At 41.6% G+C, this 26,227-nt stretch overlaps 2 protein-coding genes across 4 annotated transcripts in view; one reads left to right on the forward strand and one right to left on the reverse strand.

The window, feature by feature from the left end:
- cdk17 (cyclin dependent kinase 17) overlaps positions 1–15,744 on the forward strand; it is a 54,826-nt gene extending 39,082 nt beyond the window's left edge. For both annotated transcript variants that reach the window (XM_026146066.1, XM_026146067.1), the window contains exons 4-17: positions 2,785–2,918; positions 6,055–6,180; positions 7,558–7,614; positions 7,706–7,820; positions 8,115–8,209; positions 8,328–8,390; positions 8,669–8,792; positions 8,883–9,003; positions 10,283–10,380; positions 10,490–10,595; positions 10,837–10,879; positions 11,761–11,851; positions 11,971–12,048; positions 12,728–15,744. In XM_026146066.1, the coding sequence (XP_026001851.1) occupies positions 2,785–2,918; positions 6,055–6,180; positions 7,558–7,614; positions 7,706–7,820; positions 8,115–8,209; positions 8,328–8,390; positions 8,669–8,792; positions 8,883–9,003; positions 10,283–10,380; positions 10,490–10,595; positions 10,837–10,879; positions 11,761–11,851; positions 11,971–12,048; positions 12,728–12,768 (1,292 nt within the window). In that variant the 3' untranslated portion in view covers positions 12,769–15,744. The remainder of the gene's footprint in view (positions 1–2,784; positions 2,919–6,054; positions 6,181–7,557; positions 7,615–7,705; positions 7,821–8,114; positions 8,210–8,327; positions 8,391–8,668; positions 8,793–8,882; positions 9,004–10,282; positions 10,381–10,489; positions 10,596–10,836; positions 10,880–11,760; positions 11,852–11,970; positions 12,049–12,727) is intronic.
- A 127-nt stretch (positions 15,745–15,871) lies between these two features.
- Positions 15,872–25,971, reverse strand: elk3 (ETS transcription factor ELK3). 2 transcript variants are annotated; one of them, XM_026146069.1, is made up of 6 exons: positions 25,910–25,971; positions 25,564–25,773; positions 21,568–21,815; positions 20,746–21,474; positions 19,442–19,564; positions 15,872–17,882 (listed from the first exon to the last, which is right to left on the reverse strand). In XM_026146069.1, the coding sequence occupies exons 3-6, from the start codon at positions 21,772–21,774 to the stop codon at positions 17,787–17,789; spliced, it is 1,155 nt and encodes a 384-aa protein (XP_026001854.1). In that variant the 5' UTR covers positions 21,775–21,815; positions 25,564–25,773; positions 25,910–25,971; the 3' UTR covers positions 15,872–17,786. The 2 variants fall into 2 exon arrangements, with proteins under 2 accessions (XP_026001854.1, XP_026001853.1); XM_026146068.1 differs by having other exon boundaries at positions 25,564–25,948.
- Between the last annotated feature and the right edge of the window lie 256 nt (positions 25,972–26,227).

Genomic DNA, 26,227 nt, shown 5'->3' on the forward strand with positions numbered 1-26,227 from the left:
CGATAGTCATTGAGAGAAGCAGGGTGGGGTTTCTTCGGGACAGGAACAATGATGGACTCTTTGAAGCATGTGGGGATCACCGACTGAGATAAAGAGATGTTGAATATCTCAGTGAACACAGGAGCTAGCTGGTATGCGCAGTCTCTGAGGATACGACCTGGGATGCCGTCTGGTCCTGCTGCTTTCCTGGTGTTCACTCTCTTGAAGGCTCTCCTTACTTCATGCTCGGAGATGACGAGCACGTTTCCGGTGCTGGCAGTATCTTCCTGTCTGCAGCCGTTAGCGCCGCTAACACTAGCATTGTTGGAGACCTTAGCTGCAGCCTCGAAGCGAGCATAGAAAGTGTTCAGCTCGTCTGCCAGAGTCACGGCCGCGTTCGTCATACCGGTTGTTGGTGCTTTATAGTCCGTTATTGTCCTTAGTCCCCGCCACAGGCTCCTAGAGTCACTCTGTTGGAGTTGTGACTCTAGTTTCCTCCCGTAGCGCTGCTTCGCCTCTTTCACCGCCCTCCGCACGTTATATGACGCGGCTTTGTACGGGTCCATGTCCCCCGTCATGAGTCCCGTGTTGTAGGCAGCGGTGCGGGATCTCAGAGCGTCGCGGATGGTTTTATCCACCCACGGCTTCTGGTTGGGAAACGTTGTGATAGTCTTTGTCTCCACGGTATCATCCGCTAGTTTCCCGATGAATCCCACAACCGCTTCCGTAAACACGTTGACGTCATCGTCGGAGCTGTTTCTGAACATGCCCCAGTCTGCGTCATCGAGTGCGTCCTGTAACGCGGCCACCGATTGATCCGTCCAGCGCGCGACCTTCCTCTGAACCGGAACTTCCTGTTTCAGCCTTTGTTTGTATTTTGGCATGAGGAAGATGGCGGCGTGATCAGATTTGCCAAACGGGGGGCGGGATTGTGCCTTGTAGCCGTCCTTGACCGTAGTGTAGCAGTGGTCCAGTGTCCTTTCACCCCTGGTGGGGCAGGTGATGTGTTGATAAAAGTTCGGCGCTGCGCGTTTGAGGTTGGCGCTATTAAAGTCCCCCGTCACAATAAGCGCAGCGTCCCGGTGTTGTGTCTGGTGCTGTGTGAGTGCCTCATGCAGCTCGCATAAGGCGGTGACCGTGTCCGCTTGTGGTGGAATATAAACGGCACTTACAATGACCGATGTAAATTCCCGAGGTAGATAAAAAGGACGACACATGATGGACAGTAGTTCCAGATTTGGTGTGCAGGAGCGTGTGAGAGGAACAACGTTCGCACTGTTGCACCAGTTGTTGTTCACCATTAAACACACGCCGCCTCCCCTTGACTTCCCCGAGTCCCGTGTCCTGTCCATGCGGTGAACCGAGAAGAACTCGGCCGGCTGGATGGCGTGGTCCGGCACCGCTGGGTTCAGCCATGTCTCGGTGAAGCAGAGGAGATTGCAGTCCCGAATGTCTCTCTGGAACTTTATCCTGGCCCTGAGGTCGTCAAGCTTGTTCTCCAGTGACTGGACGTTGGCGAGCAGGATGCTAGGCAGAGGTGTGCGGTGTGCACGAGCTCTCAGCCTGTTCCTGACGCCGACTCGCTTCCCTCTAGGCCGCCGCCGCTTCCCTTTGTTCTCCCTCGAGATCTCACTCGGCCAGCTCGGATCCGGAGTTAAAAACTTCGAATTGTGAGTACATTGTTTACCAATAGAAACAAGAGTGTCACTGTCATACCTAATGTACCCAATGGTGATGATTTTGCCGATTTAGAAACGCTGAAAACTAACTTAAAAAACAAAGACAAAGAAAAAGTGGTCGGAGCAGTCGTGACGGCAGCCGACCTCACCGGCGCCATCTTATTTAGTGCATGATTAGTTCTTTACCAGGCCTCTGGAGAACTTCAAGACATGTTGAGAAGGTCATTTATCCATTTAAATCAGCTGTGATGGATCAAGGACACATCTAAAACCTGCAGGGACACCGGCACTCGTGGACCGGGATTGGGGACCCCTGATCTAAGTGTTTCAGAGAAGGCTTGGGAGAAAGTGCTGTGGTCAGATGAAACCTGTGTTGTGGATGAGCTTCACTTTTTCACCTGCCTGAACTAACTCTATTTTTGGGTAATAATGTGATAGCACTGCCAGCTGTTGCTGTTCTTCTTCTTTTCCTTCTTTTTCTTCTCCTGCTTCATTTTCTTGCTCACCCAACACAAGATCAGTTCACAAGTACATTTCTCACTGATTATTGTACTTGAGATGGCCAAAAATCTCATCAGCTGCATTATGTTTAGCAGATGTGTTTATGGTGATTTATCAAATGTCACGATTTAAAAGTCTGAACAAGATTATCCCATCGCCCACCAGGCAACGCTTTGAATATCTGCTGTTGGTTACTTCTGAATGAAGCTACAGAGCCATAAAAAATAAATGTCTAAAATATGGTAATATGTGCTTCTAAATGACATATCTTATGCATGAACACAAAGCAACTGGGACATACTACCTCAGGCTTTATAAGATAGATTTGCAACTCAACTTTTTATCCCTTCTTACTTATAGTAGAAACTGCGCTCTTTTTAGTTTATTGACTTATCCTTTAAGAAATTTAGCTTTGGGTGTTTTCTTCTTTGTTTTTCCCTTTTTTTTTTTTTAAGCAACAGATAAACAGATAATGAAAGTTATTGATTCTTGTAAGTTTAGGTCTGTTCTACAAACAGCATTAATCATTAGCCGGTCTGGATCACTCCTAAACCGTCTTAATCTGGCAGTTCCAGTGTGATTTTTATCCAAAGCCCTCTTGTGCCCTATCCTTGATTTTTTTCAGATATTGTCCACGAAAATCTGAAGATGGGATCTGACGGGGAGAGCGATCAGGCATCAGGAACGTCTTCAGACGAGGTCCAGTCTCCGACGGGCGTCTGTCTGAGGAACAGGGTCCACCGGCGAATCTCCATGGAGGTGAGACGTGCAGAATCCCGACACACATGCACACACTGTAAATCATGTAAAAACAGCTTACGCTGCAAGTCCACATACCACGCTTCACCTCCTCTCATCTCCTTCTGCTCGTCTTCTCCACTGCCTCAAGTGATTTGGGAGGGGGTTGGGACAGATTGTTTCTCGGCTAATGGGTTCTAAGAGTCGGGGCGTCATGATACTGATAGCAGCCCTGCTCCCTGAGGACAAAAGAAGAGGCTGGTAAAGAGACGAGATAATCTGTGCTGGTTACCACAGTGATTTTCTTCATGTCAGCTGTCTCCACTTGAGAGCATGCTCCCCTTTATTCTTCTTGTAAAGAAGAATACAATTATGTTGTGCTATTTTAAACAACTGTGTGACATGTATAAGTGAGTAGTACTTGTAGCATTTCAAATGCAGGGGTGAATTATAATACAATATAAAATGTATTAAAAACAAGCATTAGGCCAATTTTGTTGCATAATCATTTTAAATGACTCCTGTTAGTAATCTCCTTATTTTCTCATTCATATTTTCAGCTTTCGCCACTTTTTGTTTTTCTTAATACCCCAAAGAAAGTTATTTATACATGAAAAACTGGCATTGGTGTCACCCAGGATAGATTAGAATTAGTCCCTTACGCAAGCTCAGATAAGAAAAAAAACAGAAAAGAGGGAGAGAGCTGAATTGAAACAGATCTCATGATTATCAGGGGATTTTTATGCCTTCTAGTTGTTTAATTTTTCAGTGGTTTTGTAATCATTGAACCCTTTTACTGCACCTGTTATGGTGTTACTCACTAGTAAGTTACAGAAAATCTCTTCTCTCCTAATAGAATTAAAGCAAATGCTGACTTTACCATAGATTATGTGCACTATAAAACCTATTTGATATGTTTACTTGTTTGGCTTTTTTTTAATCTGGGGGAATATTGATTTGGAAAGGAAGACTGAATTCACCTGGAGACCCCCTGCCCCCTGCTGGTCAATGGTAAAATATGCCAGAACCCGCCATATCACCTTCCCTGATGTATGCTACCTCTCACAGAGATACACATGCATACTGACCTGTTTTTCACCCCTTTTAAATGTTAGTTTCATTTGTGCATGAAATAAGTGGAAATCGAGGATGTGGTCAAAGACAGCAGATACGCGTTACATGAGGGTAAGCGCACTGCTCTTCTTGTGGTTCTTTGATGGCGGAGGTTTTCATAAAGTTGTCTCAGCAAAGAGGTTAAGAGCACAGCGAAAGCTCGGTCACCTGGTCTTAGTAAAAGATAAACAGGCTTTTGGTTTCTCACTTGTGAACCAGCTCTATGCCTGGGTAAAATCTGTTTCCTATATTATAAAAGCAGTATGGGTATTTTCTTAACCCATTAAACTGATGCTTCAGAAGTCTACAAAGTCTTTGTGTTGATTCATTCTTAAAGAAGATGCACAGCGTAGTTTAAATAGGAAGCTACCTAAAAATCGCACTAGCCAATGAGATATCTCGCAGTATGAAAATGAGTGTTGTAGATCTCAGAATGAATGAGTTGGTTCTGTCCCTTTGTCCACACTCCACCGCCTCTCCACCAAGTTTCATTAAGTTTGACCTGATCAATTTTGTATAACTCTGCTGACAAACAAATGGTTAGAATATTGGCTTTTGGAGAGTGCAGTCCTCCCCCAGGGTCAGTGCCCTATCTTACACTCATTAAGAAACCAATTCACATCTTCACCACAGTTTAATAGGGTCTTCCTTGGCTAGGCTGCCAAGCTTCAAGCAATTGGCTCACAGTGTTGCTGAGAAAGTTACATGTTTACCACTTCCATAAGAGTGTAGGTAGCAGGCAGGTGCTGCTAATTAGGTCAACTAAAAAAAAAGAAGATCATTTTCAATTGTGAGCACCTCTGGAGACATTTTGGTAGTTTGTCCCTTTGTGTTAATACTACCAGTCTTCCCATTGTAGTTGTGTGGTTAGACAGATCTTGTGAATCGAAATGTGAGGCCATCTTTCTGACAGCTAAACCTCGGCCCACGTGAAATCATGCAGCAGAACGATGATTCCGAGCATGACAGCAAATCTACAACAGACTGAAAAAGTAAAGAGTCGAGGCGCTGTGATGTATCACACCCAGACTTCAACCTGATTGAAATGTTGTGGTGGGATTTGTGTGAACAAATGCCCACATAACTCAGTTCACTGAAGCAGCGTTGTAAACGAGTGGACCGAAATTCCTCCACAGGGATGTGAGAGACTGATAAAGTTATACAGATAACCATTTGAGGGTCGGAGGGTAAGATGGCGCCGCCATTGCGTGCAATAGGTCGGCAGTATTATAGTGTGTACCTATTTTTTCACAGAACTGCAGTTCTGTGAAAAACTTTCTTTTTCATGACTCTATCATATATTGACACCATCTTGATGGAGGACAAATTTTCCTTTTACAAGATGTATATGTTGACTATGATCAGACTTTTGTGGGAACTCATAATACTAACTTATTCTCCGAGCAGTCTCAGAAAACAAAAAGCTGTTGTCATGAGAGGGAATAATTTATTTGCGGTGAGGCCAAACTTTAAAGGTAAGTACAGAGATGGGAGGTTTATGCACGCTGTATTTTTAATCCACTAAATGTTTTTTTCCCCATTACATCCATCAGCATTATGTAAGCTCGTCAGTGTCAGATGTGGTGTTCTTGACTTTGATCCTGGAATAGATATGATCTGACATCCAGAACACTTTAGATGTGAGTTGTGCAGTATGAGTGCAGATTGGCTGTACGAGCTTAACGCAGGTACAGTTTTATAATCATGTTGTAATCATGGTGTTGTTTTTTTACCAGCAGTCACACTTCAACAGGCCGCCTCTTATTTTCACCTTCCATAAGATGGTGATCGACCTGTTTTTTGTCGTCTCTGGGAGTAGGAGGAGAAGAGGACGAGTTATTTTAGAAGCAGCAGGGATGTGGGTGGATTCTGCAGGGCACATTGTCTTGTGCTGCTCACTGCTGAAACATGCCCTACACAACATACAGACGACACTTAACAAGTGTCAGCAGCACATGTGTGATCTTGTTACACAGGCTAACTTTACGGTTTCTTTAGGAACGTTAGATAAAGACTTCTTTATATATGTGTGTGTGTGTTTTAGGACCTCAACAAGCGCCTGTCTCTGCCTGCTGACATCCGAATCCCTGACGGCTACCTGGAGAAGTTGCAGCTTAGCAGCCCACCCTTCGACCAACCGCTCAGCCGACGTTCGCGCCGAGCCTCGCTGGTCAGTGTGTGTCTGTTTGTCTCTGTTCTTTTACTGCTTTGTGGCACAAGCAGTCCTGTTACCAGACACCCTCTGTGCCGGGTTTCCATGGTGATTTTCCTGGTACAAGCCCAAGATGGATTAATCTGTAGTCACATGCGCTCACCTCACACTTGTAGCCTATAAAATTAGATCATAATGCTCTGCTGCGGTGTGGTTATCATCACTGACAGGGAGATTCGTGGTCATCGTGAGTTTGCCTTTGAACGTTTTTTGAAAGATTAAATGTAAATAAAAAGGTTTAAAGACGGTAAACACTCATAATTAATCGCCTTTCATTCTTCTTGATATCGATTCTTCTTGTTTTTTGGGGGGTTTTTTTGGTCAATCCCTGAAGACATGCTGTCAGAAACCAGATATGATAGAAAATGTTTGATTCATGCTGCTCTGTGGGCACACATACATGAAATATTCATATGTATCATTATTCATTCTTAGTTTCTTAGGGGATTATCTTGTTCTTGTGCTTTGGAACTACACTTGTTGGTGAGACTGGGTGCATGATTTTGCTACTGAGTTTGTGAGAGATCTGTGGGCTGCTTTGATTTATTTCTTCTGAAGGTCCTGTAATATTAAATATCAGTCCAATTTTTGAGAAAAAGATTTGACTCTATTTTTTTTCTGTTGCACCAGCCAAGTGTAAGGGTCTTTACTAAATATATAAATATTACTGAATATTTATATGTAATACGGACAGATTTCTTTTTTTAGTGAGTGATCAATGTGAGCTCTTTACTTCAGGCTTGAGGCTCCAGGTGTTTTTTTTCCTCTCTTCTGGGCTCTTTTGTTTAGAAGTTATATACCTAATATGGTCATGTTCAAACATGTTGTTGTCTTAAAGTGATAGGAGCTAAAACAGCCCATTTCAGACTGGATGAACTGCATCAGTATAAGATAAATACAGAGTATTTTTAACTGCGCTTCATGCACTGGTACTCTGTAAGGGTCTAGAATAAAACTGGAATAGGACGTGATCCTAATGGGCCCTTAATTGCTTGACAGTTTGAAAACCTTGGATCTAAATCATATCCTGCACACGTGAACTTTGGGTCTTTCCCTCTGAAAGAAAAAGTATGATGTGGGTTTTGTTGCAACATTATTAAAAAAAACCTGCTACAAATAACTAAAGTTTGAGTGTACATGATGGGTTATGTAAAGATTTGAGACGCCTTCGGTTTTCTGAAGGGTGCGGGGACACAGTAAGATGGTGCAGCAGGAAAACACCTGCAAAGCCTGCTCAAATGTGAATGGTCAACAGAACGCAGACTGCATTTGTTTGCAAGTGTCTGTTTGCAGAAATGAGTGCAATTAATATGCTTAAATTCTTCTCTTCCTTAGTCAGAGATTGGTTTTGGAAAGTTGGAGACGTACATTAAACTGGACAAGCTGGGAGAGGTGAGGAAGGCTCAAGTTTCCACATGCACTTCACAGTGTAACTTTGCTATACAGTTAAATTAATTAAATTAATGCTATGTGTTGCTTTCAGGGAACTTACGCCACAGTGTTTAAAGGACGCAGTAAACTGACTGACAACCTGGTGGCGCTGAAGGAGATCCGGCTGGAGCATGAGGAAGGAGCCCCGTGCACAGCCATCAGAGAAGGTTAGCAGGTTTTATGTCCTTTGATACATCAAAGTTCTGGTGTTTCATCTGGAGTCTTGTGTAGCAGTTTAGCTCAGCCATAGTTGACTACAACAAGACGTGACACCCTGAGAGAGACAGCTCGAATGTGTCAATGTTACATTTTAAACCTTCTTATCTCTAAAATAAATTCTGATTTAAAATCCTTTGTTTTATGAACTGTCCTTTTAATTGGTGTTTCATTTTCCTGAGTCAGGTTTTGTTATATAAATGTTAAATGTTTCTGTCTTTGTAAACATCTTTGTGCATCTGTAGTGTCATTATTGAAGGACCTGAAACACGCCAACATTGTGACGCTACATGACATCGTTCACACTGATAAGAGCCTCACACTCGTCTTTGAGTACCTGGTAAGACTCAGAGTGGATTTGTTGAATGACAGAGAAACAGAAAAAGAAAAATGGTCTATCCGTTTATAGACTTTTTGTACATGTACGTCCTGTCTAATGGTGCCACCTCTTCTTGAAGGACAAAGACCTGAAGCAGTACATGGACGACTGTGGAAACATAATGAGTATGCATAATGTGAAGGTGAGGATGATGTTTTTTTTCCCCATGCTATGTAAAGTAAACTCTTTTTTTTCAACCCTTCCAGCTTTGTTATATTTTCTGTGTGTCTAACAGATTGAACTGTTTTGTCAATTTTTCTATATAAATTCTCCCAAGAGTCTAAAAGCATCTTTTGGTCTTTTCTTCTGTTTGTATTTCCATCACATCAGGCAAATTAGATCAGAAAAGCATAAACATAAGTAATGAAAACATGAGCTGACTTATTAATAACATCAAGCCATTTAAAAATACCTTTCCAGATCTTCCTGTTCCAGATATTGCGAGGGCTGTCATACTGTCACAAAAGGAAAGTTCTCCACAGGGACCTGAAGCCACAGAACCTCCTCATCAATGAGAGAGGAGAACTTAAACTGGCTGATTTTGGTAAGAGGAAGACCAGCAGGAGAGGATCTTCACAGATTTGTTGCTGATTTGTTGTGTAAAAACCCTTATGAGTCTGTGGTGGCTTTGCAGGTTTGGCCAGGGCCAAGTCTGTTCCAACTAAAACCTATTCCAACGAGGTGGTGACTCTTTGGTACCGACCTCCTGATGTTCTGCTGGGATCCTCTGAGTACTCAACCCAGATCGATATGTGGTATGTAGCTTATAATAACTACAAATAATCCTTTTTATGGTTTTAAACTGCTATCATCACTAATTAAATGCTGAATCAAATGGCTGCTGGTAATGCAACACGTGTCCCTTGTAGTTACAAACCCACAGGGAATTATGACCTAACTAAACAGCACTCTCTACTGTACTGCACTTCTTATTTCATTCTTTTTACTGCAGCTGCTAATGATAACAGCTTTTCATTTGCTTTGGCTTGTGTATGAATAAATAAATAATGTATTTCTGAAGCCAGAAATAAGTTTTTATCAACTTCTGATTTGAAAAACTAAATTTTAAAGGAGAAGCACGGTTATAAGTAGGAAGAAGGTGAATACTGTAGGCTCCGACGTTACAGTAACTGCTAGTTATTCTTTCAATTTCATGGTGCAAAAAAAAAACTTTAAGAAGGTAAATGACAGTCAACAAAACACCAGTCAGGTGTCAGGTATGAATTGAGGATGATAATGTGGTTCACAGTTGGTGCCTTAAACTAGTTATTTAGTTAGTTGTAGATCTCTTGTTGTTGTAGTTGTGTGGTTGTATTTTCAGTTAGCTGTGGACTTATAAAGTGAGGGAATGAAATGAAGCCAATGTCCCATTTACACAGGCCTAGACACCAGTTGGTCATGAATTACTCTGGTTGCTAGGGAAAAACGTGTATTCTGCAACTGGTTGGCTTGTAGTTGCTAGGTGAAATTGGTCCCAAAGAGGCATGTTACTGCAACACATACCTCCCTGCAAAGGCTTTGATCATTAGCAGATCGCAGTGGTCACCCATACTTTGTATGGGAAACGATGACTCGTCTGCAGACACTTGTCAACTACTTGCTAAGCAGCAGTAAATCTGTGAAAAGTGCGAGAGAAATCGGAAATGAACACCTGGGCACCTTTAGAATAAAAGATTTTAAAGGAAACGGTACAGGTTTTGCTTGCGGTTTTTGTTGCACTCTTACAGTTTCACTACTTCTTTGCAACCCTCAGATCTTGGCTAACAAACCAGTAGTATGCCTACAGTTAGCCAAAGTCATGAAGTGATCTCTGTTTTCCATGATCACCACATACTGCTCTTTGGTCTGTTTAAATGAATGCGTGAAGAGGTAATGCTTAACTTTAATAACATTTTTGTGTCATATAAAACTGTTCGCCTCATCATGAGACCTCTTCAGCATTTTTAATTCAAATTATTCTCAGCTTGAAAACTGTTAACCCCACCTCCCACTCACTCATTTATTGTGTGAAATTGCATGTTTGTGTGTCTCCAGGGGTGTTGGATGTATATTCTATGAGATGGCTGCAGGTCGGCCTCTGTTCCCCGGCTCCACCGTTGAAGACGAGCTCCACCTCATCTTCAGGCTACTGGGTGAGCATTTTCTGCAAGATCTGATCTCTTTAACAACTCAGACGTTTCACCACATGTTATTACCTGCTTAATTGAACATGGCAACCTATATGTGACTATGTGACTTCAGGAACACCTACAGAGGAGAATTGGCCAGGAATCTCTTCTATCGAAGAGTTTAAATCCTACAGCTTCCCCAAATACAAACCCCAGCCAATCATCAATCATGCCCCCAGGTACCGCTCGCACGTGGGATCTGTTTTTCCTTATCTGCCCCTTTGCATTTATATAATTGATATATATTCTTGAGCGTGTGTGTGTGTGTGTGTGTGTGTGCATGCTTGTGTCTGTGTGTGTATGCCTGCTGCAGGCAGGAAATCCTGTAAAACATTTACAGAGGTCTGTCCACTTCCTTCCTCCCATGAGCGCCTAGATTCCCATCAGCCCAAACTGTTCTCTTCTTTTTGTCTTCTTTAGGTTAGACAGTGAAGGCATCGAGCTGCTGCTGTCATTCCTCAGAGTGAGTCTTTACTGTCACAGTAATCACAATACTGTATAAGTAGTTGTATATATATTGCACTGATATTCCTAGTTTTCTTTGTCTTATGCAAGCCTTTGGTTAAATAGTAACAGCTGGTCAAAACTGAGTTCTGTTAAATGCTCCTATTAAACCATTTACACCCAGCTTTTTAAAAACTGATTTAGTTACTCAAAAAATAGTGAGATGTACATGAATATCATCAGTGGTTTGGTGTAACTTAAGCCCCAGTCACACAGAGCGACACCCCACCCCAACACCCGGCAATCACAAGTTGCCAGGTAAAAAAAAGAAAGAAAAGAAGTGTATTGCTCAATGGGTTAGTGAATGGTTACTAGTGGTTGCAGAGAGTCCCAGGGTATTGTTGCAAATAGGTGTACGGGGCTGCATTAAATGCCTCTTTATGTTTGCTATGGGTGCTGGCAGGTTTCCCATAGGTTGCATGGAAGAACCAGCTTGCCTGTATATGTTTGACTTTTAGTCTGGTAGTAGTTTTCAGAGTCTAAGTCTACTAGCAAACAAAGGACTTTAAACTAATGAAAAATAATCTAACTAGTTTAAGGCACCAACCGTGAACCACAGTATCACCAGTTCATATCTGACTTCCAGTTTGTTGCCTGTCATTTCTCTTCTCATCTGCTGGATATGAAAAAAGGCTGATATGTTTACGTTTGTGTGTTTCTGTAATGGCAAAGCTTCAGCTTTGCATCACTAGTCACTAGATTTATTTTAGTAATGAATTCCTTTATGATGACAGCAGGAGGCACAGTAACGAACTTCTTGTGAATTCCCTGATTGCTGCACTGATGCGTTTTTTGATAAAGTCACAGTATCCTTATCGTTTCCTGTTTCTGTCTCCGCAGTACGAATCCAAGAAGAGAATTTCAGCTGATGAGGCAATGAAGCATTCCTATTTCAGGCAGCTTGGGATGAGAGTCCACACACTGCCTGAGAGTGAGCACACACACCTTTGATAATAAAGCTGCTGTCTGTCTTTCAGAGGCTTTGGTTCTCGATTCTTTTATCTTTTCTGTTACTCGTTGGAGTAACTGAACCTCTCCCCTGTGTTTCAGGTGTATCGATATTCACATTGAAAGAAGTGCAGCTGCAGAGAGACCCAGGCTACAGGAACTCCTCGTATCCAGAGTCAGGTAGGTGGAGAATCCAAATGTTTAACCAACTCGGCTTTTTTAGATCATTTAACGAAGAAATGAAATCATGGTCTCAATTACATTTTCAAGTGCTTTTTAATTAACATGATGCTGATTTTATTTATTTATTTTAATTATGGTCCATGAATTCTAAAGAACCCACCCTCTGTTCAGCATGCAGTTGTACCAACCGCCACTCTAAAGAGTCAACCACCTTTGTCCTTACATTTTGTCCTGTCCAAAAATAGCTAAATAATATATCGAAGATCAAATGCACCAAGAGCTAAGCTGATCAGCTCCACTCTCTCTCAAACATGTTCGAATCTGGTTTCAAAAGACGAAGAAGGCATCAGCATTGATCTCAACCTCGAGACTTCAGAAAAGTAGTTCATAAACTGTTCGGTGACCTCACTGTGGAGTCAACCATCCTTAAAATTTAAATGTGAACTTTAAAATGCTTTATTGCTATCATTTATTTATGATGAAAATGCATCTGTTAACTTCTAGCATCCTAGAATTGCCTAAATGCATGCGTGCACACACACACACACACACACACACACACACACACACACACACACAGAAAGTGCAGTTCTGAATGAGGAACACCTGCGGTCTATGGCTTAAACCAAAGGCATTATGGGTGATGTATTTTACATATTGTTTTTCTCTCTTTTAGGTAACAGCAAGATCAACAGGAGGCAAAGCATGCTGTTCTAGTGTTTCATGAAGAAGACGCCCCACTTCATCTACACCTCCCAGCAGCCTCTTGCATGAGCCCACCACCCCTCGGAGTGACACCCACACCACCCATTTAACTACACACACGCGCACGCAAACACTCAATCTGAGCGAGTGACTCTGAGTTGAATCTATTTGGTGACTGTTTATTTATTGGGGGCGGGGGGGATGGGTGAGGTTGAACTTTTTTTTGCTGCTAAACTACTACTGTCTGTATTTAACACAGTGTGTGTCTGCGCGAAGGCGCGTGTGTGTGTGTTTGCACAATGTGAACTCGGGATGCCATGCACAGTTGAGCAGTCAGTAAGGTTACTATTGTTCTCCTGACAACGATCCTCCGGCTTCTCATGAGTCAACTGATGTTGATGTCGATGCTGTGGCCCAAGTTGTTGTTCTTGTTGTCGTCGTCCTTGGAGATCGAAAGCTTCTTTTGTAAAATATGTATATCTCTATATACATATATATTTGGAGATTATGTTTTGTTTTTCTTCGAGCTTCCGTGACTGAACTCTACAACATTTCCAGAAACACTAGATGGTGTTGGTTGTCATTTCTCCAAAAACATTTAGGATGGACTTGCAGAAGACCCGCTGCCCTCTGGGGTTAAACTGAAAATCAGAGAGTGTGACTATGACTGACAGCTGGGCGGTGAAAGAAGCACACACAGAGCTACATGGTCTACATGAGAACATCCACCCCTTGCTTCTTTTTGACCACTGTTGCTCACCAACGGGACCAAAACTGAGGTGTGACGGGAGGCAAGCAGATGAAAGAAGAGGAATACTGGAGCTGAAAAGGAAGTCATGTGACTCCCACAGGAAGCCAGCAAGCCTTCCTTAAAACCTCTCACAGAGCTGCCAGGATTTCAATGCTTTGTTTCCTTTGTTTTCTTTTGTGTGTGTTTTTTTTTTGTTTTTTTAAGATAAATGCAAACTACACTTTCTTGCTTTGTGTACATTCGGAGATGTCACTGCAGTAATTCTTTGTGTTTAACTTGCACTTCATGTGTGTGCGTGTATTTTGTTTTTGGTCTGTTTCAGTTTGTTATTTTGTTTTATTTTTTTCTTTTGGAATCAGGGACAGGAGCCTCGCTTGGCCAAGTTTACCCAACAGTATTAGGATGTGTTCTCTGTGTCTGTGACCTCTCCTTGTGAAACAGCAGTGTCAGCGTGGCATGTTCTCAGAGCTGGGGGGTGGGATAGTGGGGGGGGGGAGGGCTGTTCAAAGGCAATGAGGGTTGCCTTTGAACAACCACTGCTCTTTCAGTATTTGTACAAAAAAAAAAGACATTTCAAATTGAAATTTTTACATTTGCCCGCTATGTTGTTTGCAACCAACAGTGATGCTACAGATGATAAAGCCTGTTGAGAAGTCTTGCTTTTGATTATATGTTTACTGAAACAAAGGGAAGACCTCCTCAAATCACCCTCTTATAAATGTTCACTGGTGTGCTTTGCATCCCTGGCTTATTTTAGTTGTATATGCACTTTTCTTTTTGCCATGGACCAGTGTAGGTGTAATCACTCGTGGTCCAGACTTTGGCTGATCTTCATTGGAAATGGTTACATGAGAAGATTGATGTCACGCTAAATGTGAAGCTTTAGCTTTGGTTGGGTTAGCAAAAAGACTGAAAAGAGTTTGAAATGACGAGCTTAACTCTGTAACGTTTGTCCACACCTACAAAGCTGACAAATCAACGCATTCTGCTTTATTTCACCGTTTAAGTGAAAAACATGATCACCTGTAAAAACCAAAATGTTTTTTTTTTTACAGGTGCTGGGAATTTTAGCTCAGTGTGCAAGCCCAAGAGTTGTGTCAGCCTTGTCATCTTACTTGGGGCACATAAGCATGTTTCTCGAAATGTCAAACCATTTCCTTAAAGGATTAATAGAAAACATTACATTTTTGTGGCAGCAAAAAAGTCACACGCGGAAGAATTACGTAAAATGTCAGCGAACACCTGCACTCACAGTAGCAAAACAGACCTGACTGCAGTGGTTAATCTTGTGCAGCTAAATACCAGGGTGCTTTGAACATCACATGTAAGATGATCTGATGGAGGTTTTCCTGTTACTGCAGTTCTTTTGGTCGACATCTTAATGAAAGTTTTGTATTTACACTCTCTTTTTTTTTTTCTTTTTTAAATGTCTACAGTAGAGATTTCTCTTTCAGATACTGATTGGGTAGAAAAATGCTATAGAAGTGCTCGAGGCACAACTAATTCTTGATAAATTAATATATGAAAGCATTAATGGAGTAAACTAAACTAACACAGTTTGCAGCTAACAGTTTAATAATCCTGTAGATAACTCTTAGGAGGCTTTCCTTATAAGGCGGACATTATCATGTTCAAGAGCTCAACACAAACTGTGACAACACAAATACTGTAAAGAAAATATACTGTAACCAGTTTATATTTAGAATAATGTATAAATTATTGTGTTCCCAGGAAAATGTCATTATATTAATGGTAGATTTCCTGTATTACATCGACCCAAAACATGTCTCTTTAAAATAAAGTAGCTTTCTTATACTGCATGCTTGGATGCTTCACTAGAATAGTTTTTGTTTTTCAGAAGTTATTGATTTCCATTTTACTTCGATCAGACCGAAAGATGCAGGATTATTTCTCCGTGAACTGCAAACTGTTCCTGTTAATAGGACATTTGTGTGCACGAACAGCAGTAACATGCACAAAAGGAGATTTCGATAACAGCTAAAATATTTATCATTGTAAAACTGTACTTTTTCAAAATGTGTGACTGATGTATTTTTCCGTGAACACGTCTGAACGTGTGTGTGTATGTGAGCCTGATGCATGGAAGGCCTGCTGTGTTGTGAACTCGACCTCTCTGAAACACTGAGCTGCCGGTGAACAGTTGGTGTGTGACTCTTTTTACTGGAACTATTTATTTCTCATAACCATGGAAAGTAAATTTAAACAGTTTCCTAAAAGCTCTGCGTAGCAGTCATTCTTTGTTTTTCATCCATCCCAGGACCACCTTGTTGCTACAGCGCTAATCATCGCACCACCACGCTACCCGATAGTTAATTTTGACTTTTAAAAAAAGTACTATAATAATTCTATTTCAAAAAAATGTAACATTTATTTAAAGAATGCAGAAAACAAGCAAATCACTGAGAATACACTTCTATTCATTTCTCTAAAACAAAAAACAAACCATTAAAACAAAAAACAAATTCTTTGTGCAATTTTGACTTTGAATGTCAAACTTAAGCTAAACACATTTACATAAATCTTACATATTGAGAAAGGCACAGCTGGTAGAAGGTTAAAAAATTACAGTGCATTTGAGAAAATACAAGATATTATACAGGAAATAATGACTTCCACAGCGTTGTAGCACTCTGGCTAGCAGGAGTTCTGCTAGGAGTCAGTGAAGGTCCCTTGTCATGTGGTCACATGTCCGGCTCAAAGACTTTTTTATTGTGTTTAATAAAAAAAAAAATCCTGAGACCTGCAACATCCAAAAAATGTGAACATTTGGTATATTAAAAGGAAGGTTTAGCAGGAAAGGAAAGGGGGGGGAAAAGCTGTATCATCCTCATTCATGACTTGCTCGCTGTTGTAGCAAGTTTTCTTTACTGGCCTATGTAGCCTGTAGTGTCAAATTCTTGAGTTATGGTCCCCTTTTGATCAAATTTTGATGAATTCAAAGACTGATCCTTTCATATATGTGCAGTAAACATTAAGCTAGAACAGTTCATTGACTGTTTCAAAGGTTACAAAATCCATTACTAAAGCTTACTAGTGATTAAATCACTAAGTTTTTAATCCACACACACAAAAAGTGTTTTGAAGCTTTAAGTTGTGATTTTAGGGTTTAGGCTGTGACTCTTCTCTTGGTATTAATGAGATTTTGCCTGAAGGTGCTTTATGTTGTAAGGTAGAGACCCTACAAGAATACAAATCTGTCCACAATTCACAAGGATCGCTACTCCTCCTGGAGTATTGGTCAGAGCTGACTCGAACCTGCACACAATATTCACCCAAACTGTGCTCAAGGTCAAGACTATGTTTGAGATTTCATGGATGCCTTTTCCAATTTTCAGAAGAACCACTCCTCCTAGAACACTGGTCAGATTTTAATCTATTGGGATTCATTAACAATTAACATGATAGGACTGTAAACGTCCTTGACTTTTTAGTGAATTTCAGTTCTTGTTTACACAGTTCAGCCAAGTAAGTACTTACTTTGCATACTTTACACATTAAAATAACCTGTGAATTGTGATGAATCATAAGCCAGATGAGCTTCTATGTCAGTGATTTTCTGGGTTACAGGTCAGTTTATTTACAGATAAATATTTCATGAATGAGCTTTCAAGTACTTGGATTTTATTACCTTGTGAATAAGCAGATCTAAACATTTAACTGTCTGGCTCTAGCTTCATTTTCTGCACACATACGCGGGAGTGCCAACAATCCTGGCATGTAACACTAACCCTCAATAGGAAAGTATATTTCTGTGCTTTCTTTAAGCTGCTGGTATGAATCTATTAAGACTAGCCTCTGACACTGTGGTGTACACTAATTAGGAATGTGGATACTGAGTTTAGTTAATGCAAGGGGGGAAAGCAGTATTATATTTCAACTGGTCTGCATCACTGAAGCTTAGACAAAGTGGAATGAGACTGATTTAAAAAAAAAATGACATGAGAAATGTGATGAGGTCTGGCCTTCACTCAGATTCTTTGCTTGAAAACAGTTCAAAGATTTCTGTCCTGAAGGAATGAAAACACCAAACACATGTTAAAGCAAGTAAACATGAAAAAGGGGCCAATGCAGATGCTCTTCTCAGAGAGCAAAGTTTCAGATAAGCTCCTGTTTCTTCTATAATCAATACAAAGCAACAGGTGTTGGATTTAAAGTGTAACAGAGCGAGTCCAAATCCTCGGCGGTTCTTCTGTGTTTAATGGGCACCGGTTCAGTGTTAATGTGGTCCGGCCCATTTCCCTGTTATCTTAGGCTGGCATCAAGACTTGTGGGAGCTGGAGGACAGCAGCAGAGGAGAGGAGGTGTCCATGGCAGGCAAAGGCACAGGGATGGGTCCGTTCAGCAGTGTGGGGAACTGCAGAAGGAGAAGAAAAAACTGGATTTTTGTATTTGTTGTGTTGTTTGTGTGAATGACAAAATAGTCTCCTGACTTCAGTGTTTTCCATGGATATAAATTAAAATAAAAACACATACTCTATTAACAGTCACTAAAAGTGAAGAAGAAAGAAACTCGATAGTTTTAGAGTCATTTGTTACTTTTTCTTCAGTCATTTCTTTTTGTTCTTCTGCATGCTTTTACGAGCAAATCACAAAAAAATCAAATCACCTTTAAAGCATGTTGTTTTTATTTGTGGCTTTACGCTGACTCATACATTAGTCTGTTATATACTAACAATACTATGTTAGTATATAACAGACTAATGTATAAGTCAGTGTAAAAATTGTTTCATGCCAATGTCTAAACAGTCTGCTGGAGGAAGTGCTTCAGGTTTCGAGACATTGTGAGGACGACACTGGGACCAAATCCTGTTCTGAGGACTAAAACTGTGTATTTGATGCTTGGTTTAAAAGTTTATTTGTTGTAGTGTGTGTGTGAGAGCTGACTTGGATGGGAGAGACTCTCTTTTCCCCCTAGACAACAGGAAGTTGCCCTCTTTTCTTGTCCACACCAAAACGGAAACATCTGCAGCTTATTTTGAAACCCTTGGCATAAAGTGAATCACACACACACCTCACACACATTAATGTGAGAAAACAACTGCAACTGCTTGTCTCAATGCCATATGAAATGACTATAAAGAGCAGTTTGTGTAAACTGAGAGTTTATGGGCACATCACTACACTTAAAGATGAAAACATTTATCTTTTCATGTCCTCATCAAGTAGAAACTGCCAAAATTTTTCTATGTTGGTTTTAGGTGAAGACATAGACTGTATATAAAAGATGAGTTCATCATGGTTAGAAGTCCCATCTTGAAGCCTCCAGCTGAGCATTTTAACAGGTCTCAACATGATGAGTGAGGCAACCTGAGGAATTGTGCAGTGTCATTTAATTTCACACTTTGTGGCCATACAGTCATAACCTGCTTTGTGTCTGTTTGACCACAATTTACAAAATGAACATCATTCTGTAACAATCATTATCTTGATATCTTCTGCAGGGATTGTTTTTCTAGCCAATGCAGTCCCCCTGGGAAGTACATCCGTCGTAGTCTATGTAGAAAGAGTGTAGTTTTTGCTGAATAACCATCAGTGACAAAACCAATGTAATCAATGTAAGTGTAAGAATGCAGCAGACATGCTCTCCCTCCTTGGATCTGCTGGCAACCACTTCTTCTTGGAGGTGGGTTCTTTATCCCCACTGTTGCCAAATGTTGCTCATAGAGGATCCTTTGGGGTTCTCTGTCTAATATTTTGATCTTTGCTTTCCAATACCTTGAGTTGTTTTGTAACCTGGTGCTAAACAAAACTGAATCCAGTTAAAATCAAATCAACTTTTAACAATGTAGCTCGAGCCTGTGGTCCGTTCCTGAAGTTAAGATATTTTTAGATTTAACAGAGGCTTGGCAAATATCTGCAGCTGCTGAAGACAGCCCGTGCACATGCATGGAAATAAAAATAAATGACTGTTACCTGGAAGAGGGGCGCGTGGCTCTGCAGTTGGGCAGGGCTCAGGGGTCCCACTGGACTGAGGCTGGACCAGAATTGGATATTGGAGAGCAGAGGGCTGGGAGTGAGCAGCAGACCAGACGGAGTCTACATAGACAAAACCCCAAATGAAATGTCAGGGAATAAATACACTAAGAAATAGATGATGGTGTTTATTCTGGCAGCACATCAGCGGCGAGGCTGTCGTGTCACTCAGTCTCACCCAGAGCTCAAAGCCAAGTGTGCCCTCTAGTGATCTCAAACCGACTTGGCAGACTGTCTCCATGCAGACCAGGAAGCCCCACTCATGCAAAATTCATGACATCTACTTTCTGTCTCGGCTTTCTGAGATATATAAAAGCAGTTTGGTTTTCTTTTCTTCAACAGTCTGTAAAAGGTAAATGAATGCTTTTGTGTTCCCACTGTCAGTACAGTTACACTTTCAGCAATGCTAGACTGCAGACAGCTGTATACTCATGGTTTTTAGCTGATGACCTTTACTTGATTGCCTGCCATTGATCTGTCTGGTAATTCCAGGACCTCAAATGTCTTTTGTTTTACCACTCAAAGCTGTCTTATGAACCTTGTTATAAACCATTTATTGATGTCCGGTCCACTGAACTAGATTAAGATTGTTTGTGGCGCACGATTTAATGGATTTTTGCTTCTTTACCAACCACAACCTACGAAATTTGAAAGAAAAGAAAAAAAAAAGCAAACACCATAAACTTGTTTCTCACAGTTCTATTCTGGTTGTGATCCAGGAAGTGAAAAAGGGGGGGAACAAGGTCTTTAAAAAGTTCCAGACTTTTTATTAAAATTCCCATGTGTTCCCGTGGGTGAAAGTGGGTTATACATACTAATATTAAATAAGTGTGCACATGAACGCAGCTCAACTTTTGAAATAATGAGTGAACAGGTCAGCCTATACTTTTATTTTCCATCAGTGATGTATGCACAGCAGTGTATGATTAGTCAGTCTGGATAAGAGCGTTCGCCGAATGTCTGAATGTAGTCAGACTGTCCTGGTTTGGTCAGTGTGTTGTTGCCAGTGAATCGGAAGCTGCATGAACATATGGCTTCACTTATGAACCTCCTCCCTCCCTCCCTCCCTTCCTCCTTTTCTTTCCGCTCACCTCTTTCCATCTCCTCCCTGTCTGACTTTCCTCATCCAAAAATCTCTTCTTTCGCTCGTCTGACCCTCATCTCCTCATTCCTCACCTATTACCTACTGCATTTCTGGAAGCATGAATGTGTGTATAACAAGTGTGTAATGTGTCACGTTGTACCTGTGCTGTGAAGAAGGCTGAGGTCAGAGACCCAGATGGCAGAGCTGGGCTGTTGAGGGCAAGTGAGACAAGGTCACTTCCTGTCAAGAGATGTGAAGGGGCGGAGATTTCCAAGCCTTTCGGTTTTCTTCCTTTTAGAGGCGTACTATTGGCCAGTCCCCTCCTTTCTGGTGTTGTCCTGCTCTGTAACCTCTCCCTGTCTCTCTGACCAGATGACAGGTTTAGAGGTTGTGCGCTGGGCTCCAATTCATCTGCATCTGTGCTCTGGACTCCCACTCTCACTAGCATATGGGTGGGGCTTTGTGGAGGGGAGGAGGATGAGGAGGAGGAAGAGCAGGCCAGCTGAGGAGACGGCCTGGAGGAATGGGAGTTCTCGGTTGAGGATGGGGGTGGGGTGGAGGGGAGCGAGGAGTGGCCACGGTGGGTCATGAATCGGATGACAGAGGAGCCGTCGTCCGGACGATCGGATCTGGGCTCTGTCTTGATTGGCCGGTGCTGCTCTAAGGAGTGATGCAGGGAGCTGATCTTGAAGGAGGAATACAGGCCGGAGTGGAGGTACTGGTTCCTCTCACCCCCATCCTCATCTTCAGCCTCGGGTTCTGATGCGGTGCCCCCGCTTTCCTCACTGCTGCGACCCGACTCCACCAATGCAGGGTCCATCTTCAGAATCTCAGGGAACGACACAAACTTGTAGACAAACTTCTGACCGATCACCTTCTTGATGATGTTCTGCAGGAGAATCACGATGAGATGTGCAGTTCATTACAACTGAGGAGACAAACCACTTCAATGTTGTGTAGCTTAGATATATAAGTTGCGTACCTTGTCATAGTAGTAGCGCAGTGCTCTGCTCAGCTTGTCATAGTTCATGTTGGTCTTGTTCTTGCGCAGGCCCCACAGCTTGGCCACTTCCTCTGACTTGAGCAGCTTGAACTCGCCATCATTGGATGTCCAGCAGATAAGATGTTTGTGGCTTTGGTCGAGCAGCAGCTGCAGCAAGAACTGCCAGAGTGTGATGGAGCTCTCCATGATGATGGGGAGGGAACGGGGACACCAAAGACACAGGTGATCTGCAGTAAAAAAATCAGATCAGGAGAAACAGTCAATCTGGAATGGCCTATATTCCTTTGCAGGGGTTGCTTCTGTATCTCTTTGTACATCTGTAGAGTGACAATAAATTCTTTACTGTACAAAGAGTGCAGTAAGGAAGAGCGCATCTCTTCTATAGTTGAATCTGTACCAGAACATTCACATGTCAACTGTTGGACGAGTAAAATCATGTCACATATGAATCTCTGGAAGTTATGATGCTGATAGGAAGTGTTCTCCTTGCTGGTGCACTACAAGTCTACAACTTACAGCGGCTTCTGTCATAATAGCTAACAACTCTATGTTCTTTTACTCCATGAATTCACAGTTAAACTTAAGATCTGATATGACTTGGGCCCAAGTCTTGTCATCGTCATCTCCCCCTTTGTCTCTCTTGCCTCCTTCTGGACCTGTTTTTTCTTTTATGTTTTTTTATTGGATGAGTTGGTTCTTTATTGTAGTTTTTAATAATACCGATTACATGTTTATGTTTGTCTAAAGACAATAAACATTTGATAACAAAAAAAGCCCATCTAGCTCTTAGTCCCTTTAGAATGAAATATCTAGTTCTTTAGCTTCAACATGCTACGATGAGTTAAACCAAAACAATGAGCTCAAACTATGATGGCCCTGAGAGGTTAAAAGCACTGCAACTCAAGAAATAAACTCACAAACAAAAAACAATTTAAAAAAAATTACTGCAGGATTTTTCTATTTGCTGGTGTTTCCTAAAGTTGCACTGCATTTGACTTCCAGGGCTGCCATATAAAAGACATTAAAAGGTCTTCTTATAAACTGCACAGTTGGCTGATAGAATTTGTGACACTCTGTGCATTACAAATATTAATTTTATATTAATAATGTGAACTTGGTGTCATAAAAATATTGATTAATGCAGATTTAAAGCTCACTTTTATTAGAAATACAATACACCATTCCCAGTGAACTTAAATAAATGAGAACCTTGAACTTGGAAAAACAATCTAATTGAAGAATGGGATGCTGTGTAAAATGTAAATAAAAATATTTGCAAGTCAGCTGATCCCTTTTACTAATAAATGTTGCTGTGCTTCAAAGATATATCTGGACATTGTTGATGGCATCACATTCAAAGTTCGCATTTGCATTTCACGCAGCGGGTTAACTTTTGTGGAAAACCGTACTTAAAGTACATCACAATACATGCAAGTCATCCAGTGTCCTTAAAAGGTTATAGATTTTAATCTTTCCAAGACTCAATTGTGAAAGAGGACATCATAAAAAGAAAGGAAAAGGGTAGTTGGTGGGTGGAGAAGAGAAAGACTGTTGGCATCAAAACTAAAGTGTATGCTGATCCTTCTTCTGGTTCAAACATGTTTAACACATGTTCAAATAACTCAACCTTTGAATAACAGAGTAATAAAAGAGCTTTTAGAACAGACATGCAACGGTCATCTGTGAATATGGATGTTTATCAAGGCATACGGGTAACTTTCAAGGGGAACACGTCATATTCCTCCCCCATGCGTTGGTCCTCCTCAAAAAGCAAAATAACACACTTGGGGAAACTGTCAGTGTATGTTGAATTATTACCTGGTGCTTTGCATTACAAAAATAAAACATTTCCATTCTATATTGATGCACAAAAGCTGGCGCTCACCCATGCATTTCCATTTGAAATGAAAATCAGCCCATTATTTGGTTATTTATGCTTTAATGACACACCCAGAAGATTTATACACGGGGTATGAAAAATGATTTGCTGCATTAAAGGTCATTTTCTTGCCAAAATCTTCCATTATTGTGAATCTTAAACGATCAGAAAGCCAACAGTTGTTAGCTCTGTTCGTATTTACTTGGACTACTTTTGCTTACAGTTGATTAGTGTGAGATATGTAAACCATGTGTCTGTGGGTACTGGTTTGTGTTCTTTGCTACTTCCTCCCGCTTCTTGTGTGTGTGTGGAAGTGTGTATGTTACAGTACATGTTGGGGTGGATCACTAGTGTTACAATTTCTGAAAAGAGCTCTTTGATCATTTTTCAGTTTTGTTTTAAGATGCAAAACAATTTCCAAAAACAAACAAAAATAAAATCTCTCTGGGATTTCCTCAAACTCCGACACTGCTCTTTGTGCTTCTTGTTATTTCGCATGTGTGCATGAGCTCTAGTATCACGTGTGTGACACAGAGAGAACAAGAGAGAGAGGTTCATACATTTGGTTGGTTGGTTTTTGGATGTTCCCATGGTGATAAAACAGGATGTGGTCAGTGATCTTCTGCCAAGGCAAGCCTGGGTTTTTAACTGACATGTTTACCTGTGGGTGTCTGCCTGTCGCTCCCTGCCTCCTTTGTCAAATAAATTAAATTACAGTTCCTGAGCTGCACACTGCAAAACGAAAAATAACAAACAACCGCTAATATTCGGAGTAATCAACTACTGATTCGATCTAAAAATACAGCGTACACCTTTCCCTTTGTGTCTTTCTGAAAGGAAACCAACCAGCAAAAGGGGGGTAGGGGTGAAAGTGCATTTCGTGCAAACAATGACCCATCATCGTGAACACACACACACACAAGCAAGTGTGTTCTCACTTCCTATTTCCTGAATGTGTGTGTGTGAAGTGATGGAAGAACTGTACTGATGTCCGTCTGTCTAAACGAGGACTTCCTGTCATTCAGTTTCAGGGGCGTCATTCCCGGTGAGAGACCTTTCCTATCCAGGACTTCCTGTCACAGAGACCCACTGGGAACGAACACACACACACACACACACACACACACACACACACACACACACACACACACACACACACACACACACGGTCTATACTTCTATATAGATCTGTTATATGGGGTATACATGTATGCCCCGGTGTCAAACTTTCTGATCTATACTCTGCAAGTCTGTTGAGGAGATGAACAAAGCCACAAAAACTGCTGATTTATTTGGAATTTCAGAATAAAAGCAGTCTGGAGCACTGGTCCGCTGTTTCAGTGCTTAAAATCTGCTTGTCCATAAACTCCCTCTTCTTGTGCAAGCTCACAAGTCATGGAAGATCTGTACATAAAAAATTCTCCTACTGCAAATGTTTATCCATGGGATTTTCTGCCAGTGTCTTCTGGGGGCTCTTCAGTCCAGCAGAAACAAACCAAAAGCCACATATGAGTCTATCCATTTTCTTTAGGCTGTGTATTTCTTATTTTTGGAAGTATGTCTGTGTGTGAGAGTGTATGTCTGTGGAAAGAGAGCAGGGGTTTCTGCTGGAACTCAAACGGTTCTTTGTTTTTGCACCAGTGACTCATTTTCAAGATGTTGTCTGCTGCCAGCTTCTATCCGGAAGCGCATGGCAATTAGTCTGCGAGGTCCAGACAAACCAGAAATTCTACTACTAGATTTTTAAAGGAGCCACGGCTGATTTTTTTTCCACAGCAGCCACCATTCTAACCTCTTTTAATCCCTTTCTTTACCCCCAAATGTAGCTCCCATCAGCGGGGTCAGTTTTGATTCCAAAGCAGAGTGCTAAAACCGCAGCTTTAACACATTTTTACGCACAGCTTTACCTCGTTACGCACAACTTTACGCACGACTTTAGTCGGATTTCAAGTTGACAGTGACTGCCTGACCGTTAGAGGACTTCAGCAGATACACCAACAGCTAACGCGAGCTCGTTTCTGTCTTTCTATTACGCCCAAATGTGCTCAGACACATAACTTCAGAAAGTTGCCCATAGCAGGAAATATGGCACCTACCTAGCTGTGGCTGCTCCTCTGTCCGTGTGCGATGTGTGGGTTTGTGTCTTTAAAGCGGTGTGTGCGAGGTGTGTTGGGGCTCCATGCTGCTGCTGTTGCTGCCCCGCTGTCTGAAAGCGGATCCGCAGCTTTTCTCTCTCCTGCTCAGAGCAGGAAGTCGGGACGCGTAGACGGAGAACGGGCGCACTTCCTCTGGCGCAGTATTCCAGTCTGTGTAAACACATACACACAGGCGCGTGCACACGTTCACACAAAATTTCTACTTCCCATAAACACACCTCCTCTTTTAGAATACTCTCTCTCTGTGTCAGACACACACACACAGAAATATTGTAATCTTGACTACCCTCAGCGCTGAGCCAAGTGACAACTGACGTCACCTTCTTCCTGCTCACCGGGAGGGGTTCCTGTTTTTACACACACACACACACACACACACACACACACACACACACACACACACACACACACAGAAACACACACACGCACACACACACACACACACACACACACACACACACAGAAACACACACACGCACACACAGTACGTTAAGTAAATCTGGGCCTTTGGGTAACTTTATTGTCCAAACTTTAGTTTCCTTATGGAAAAATCATCACCTTCTGGAGGTGGGTACAATGCATACACTTACAAAGCAAAAACTTT

The sequence above is a fragment of the Astatotilapia calliptera genome, chromosome 17 (genome assembly GCF_900246225.1).
Source record: "Astatotilapia calliptera chromosome 17, fAstCal1.2, whole genome shotgun sequence".
Taxonomy (NCBI): Eukaryota; Metazoa; Chordata; class Actinopteri; order Cichliformes; family Cichlidae; genus Astatotilapia; species Astatotilapia calliptera.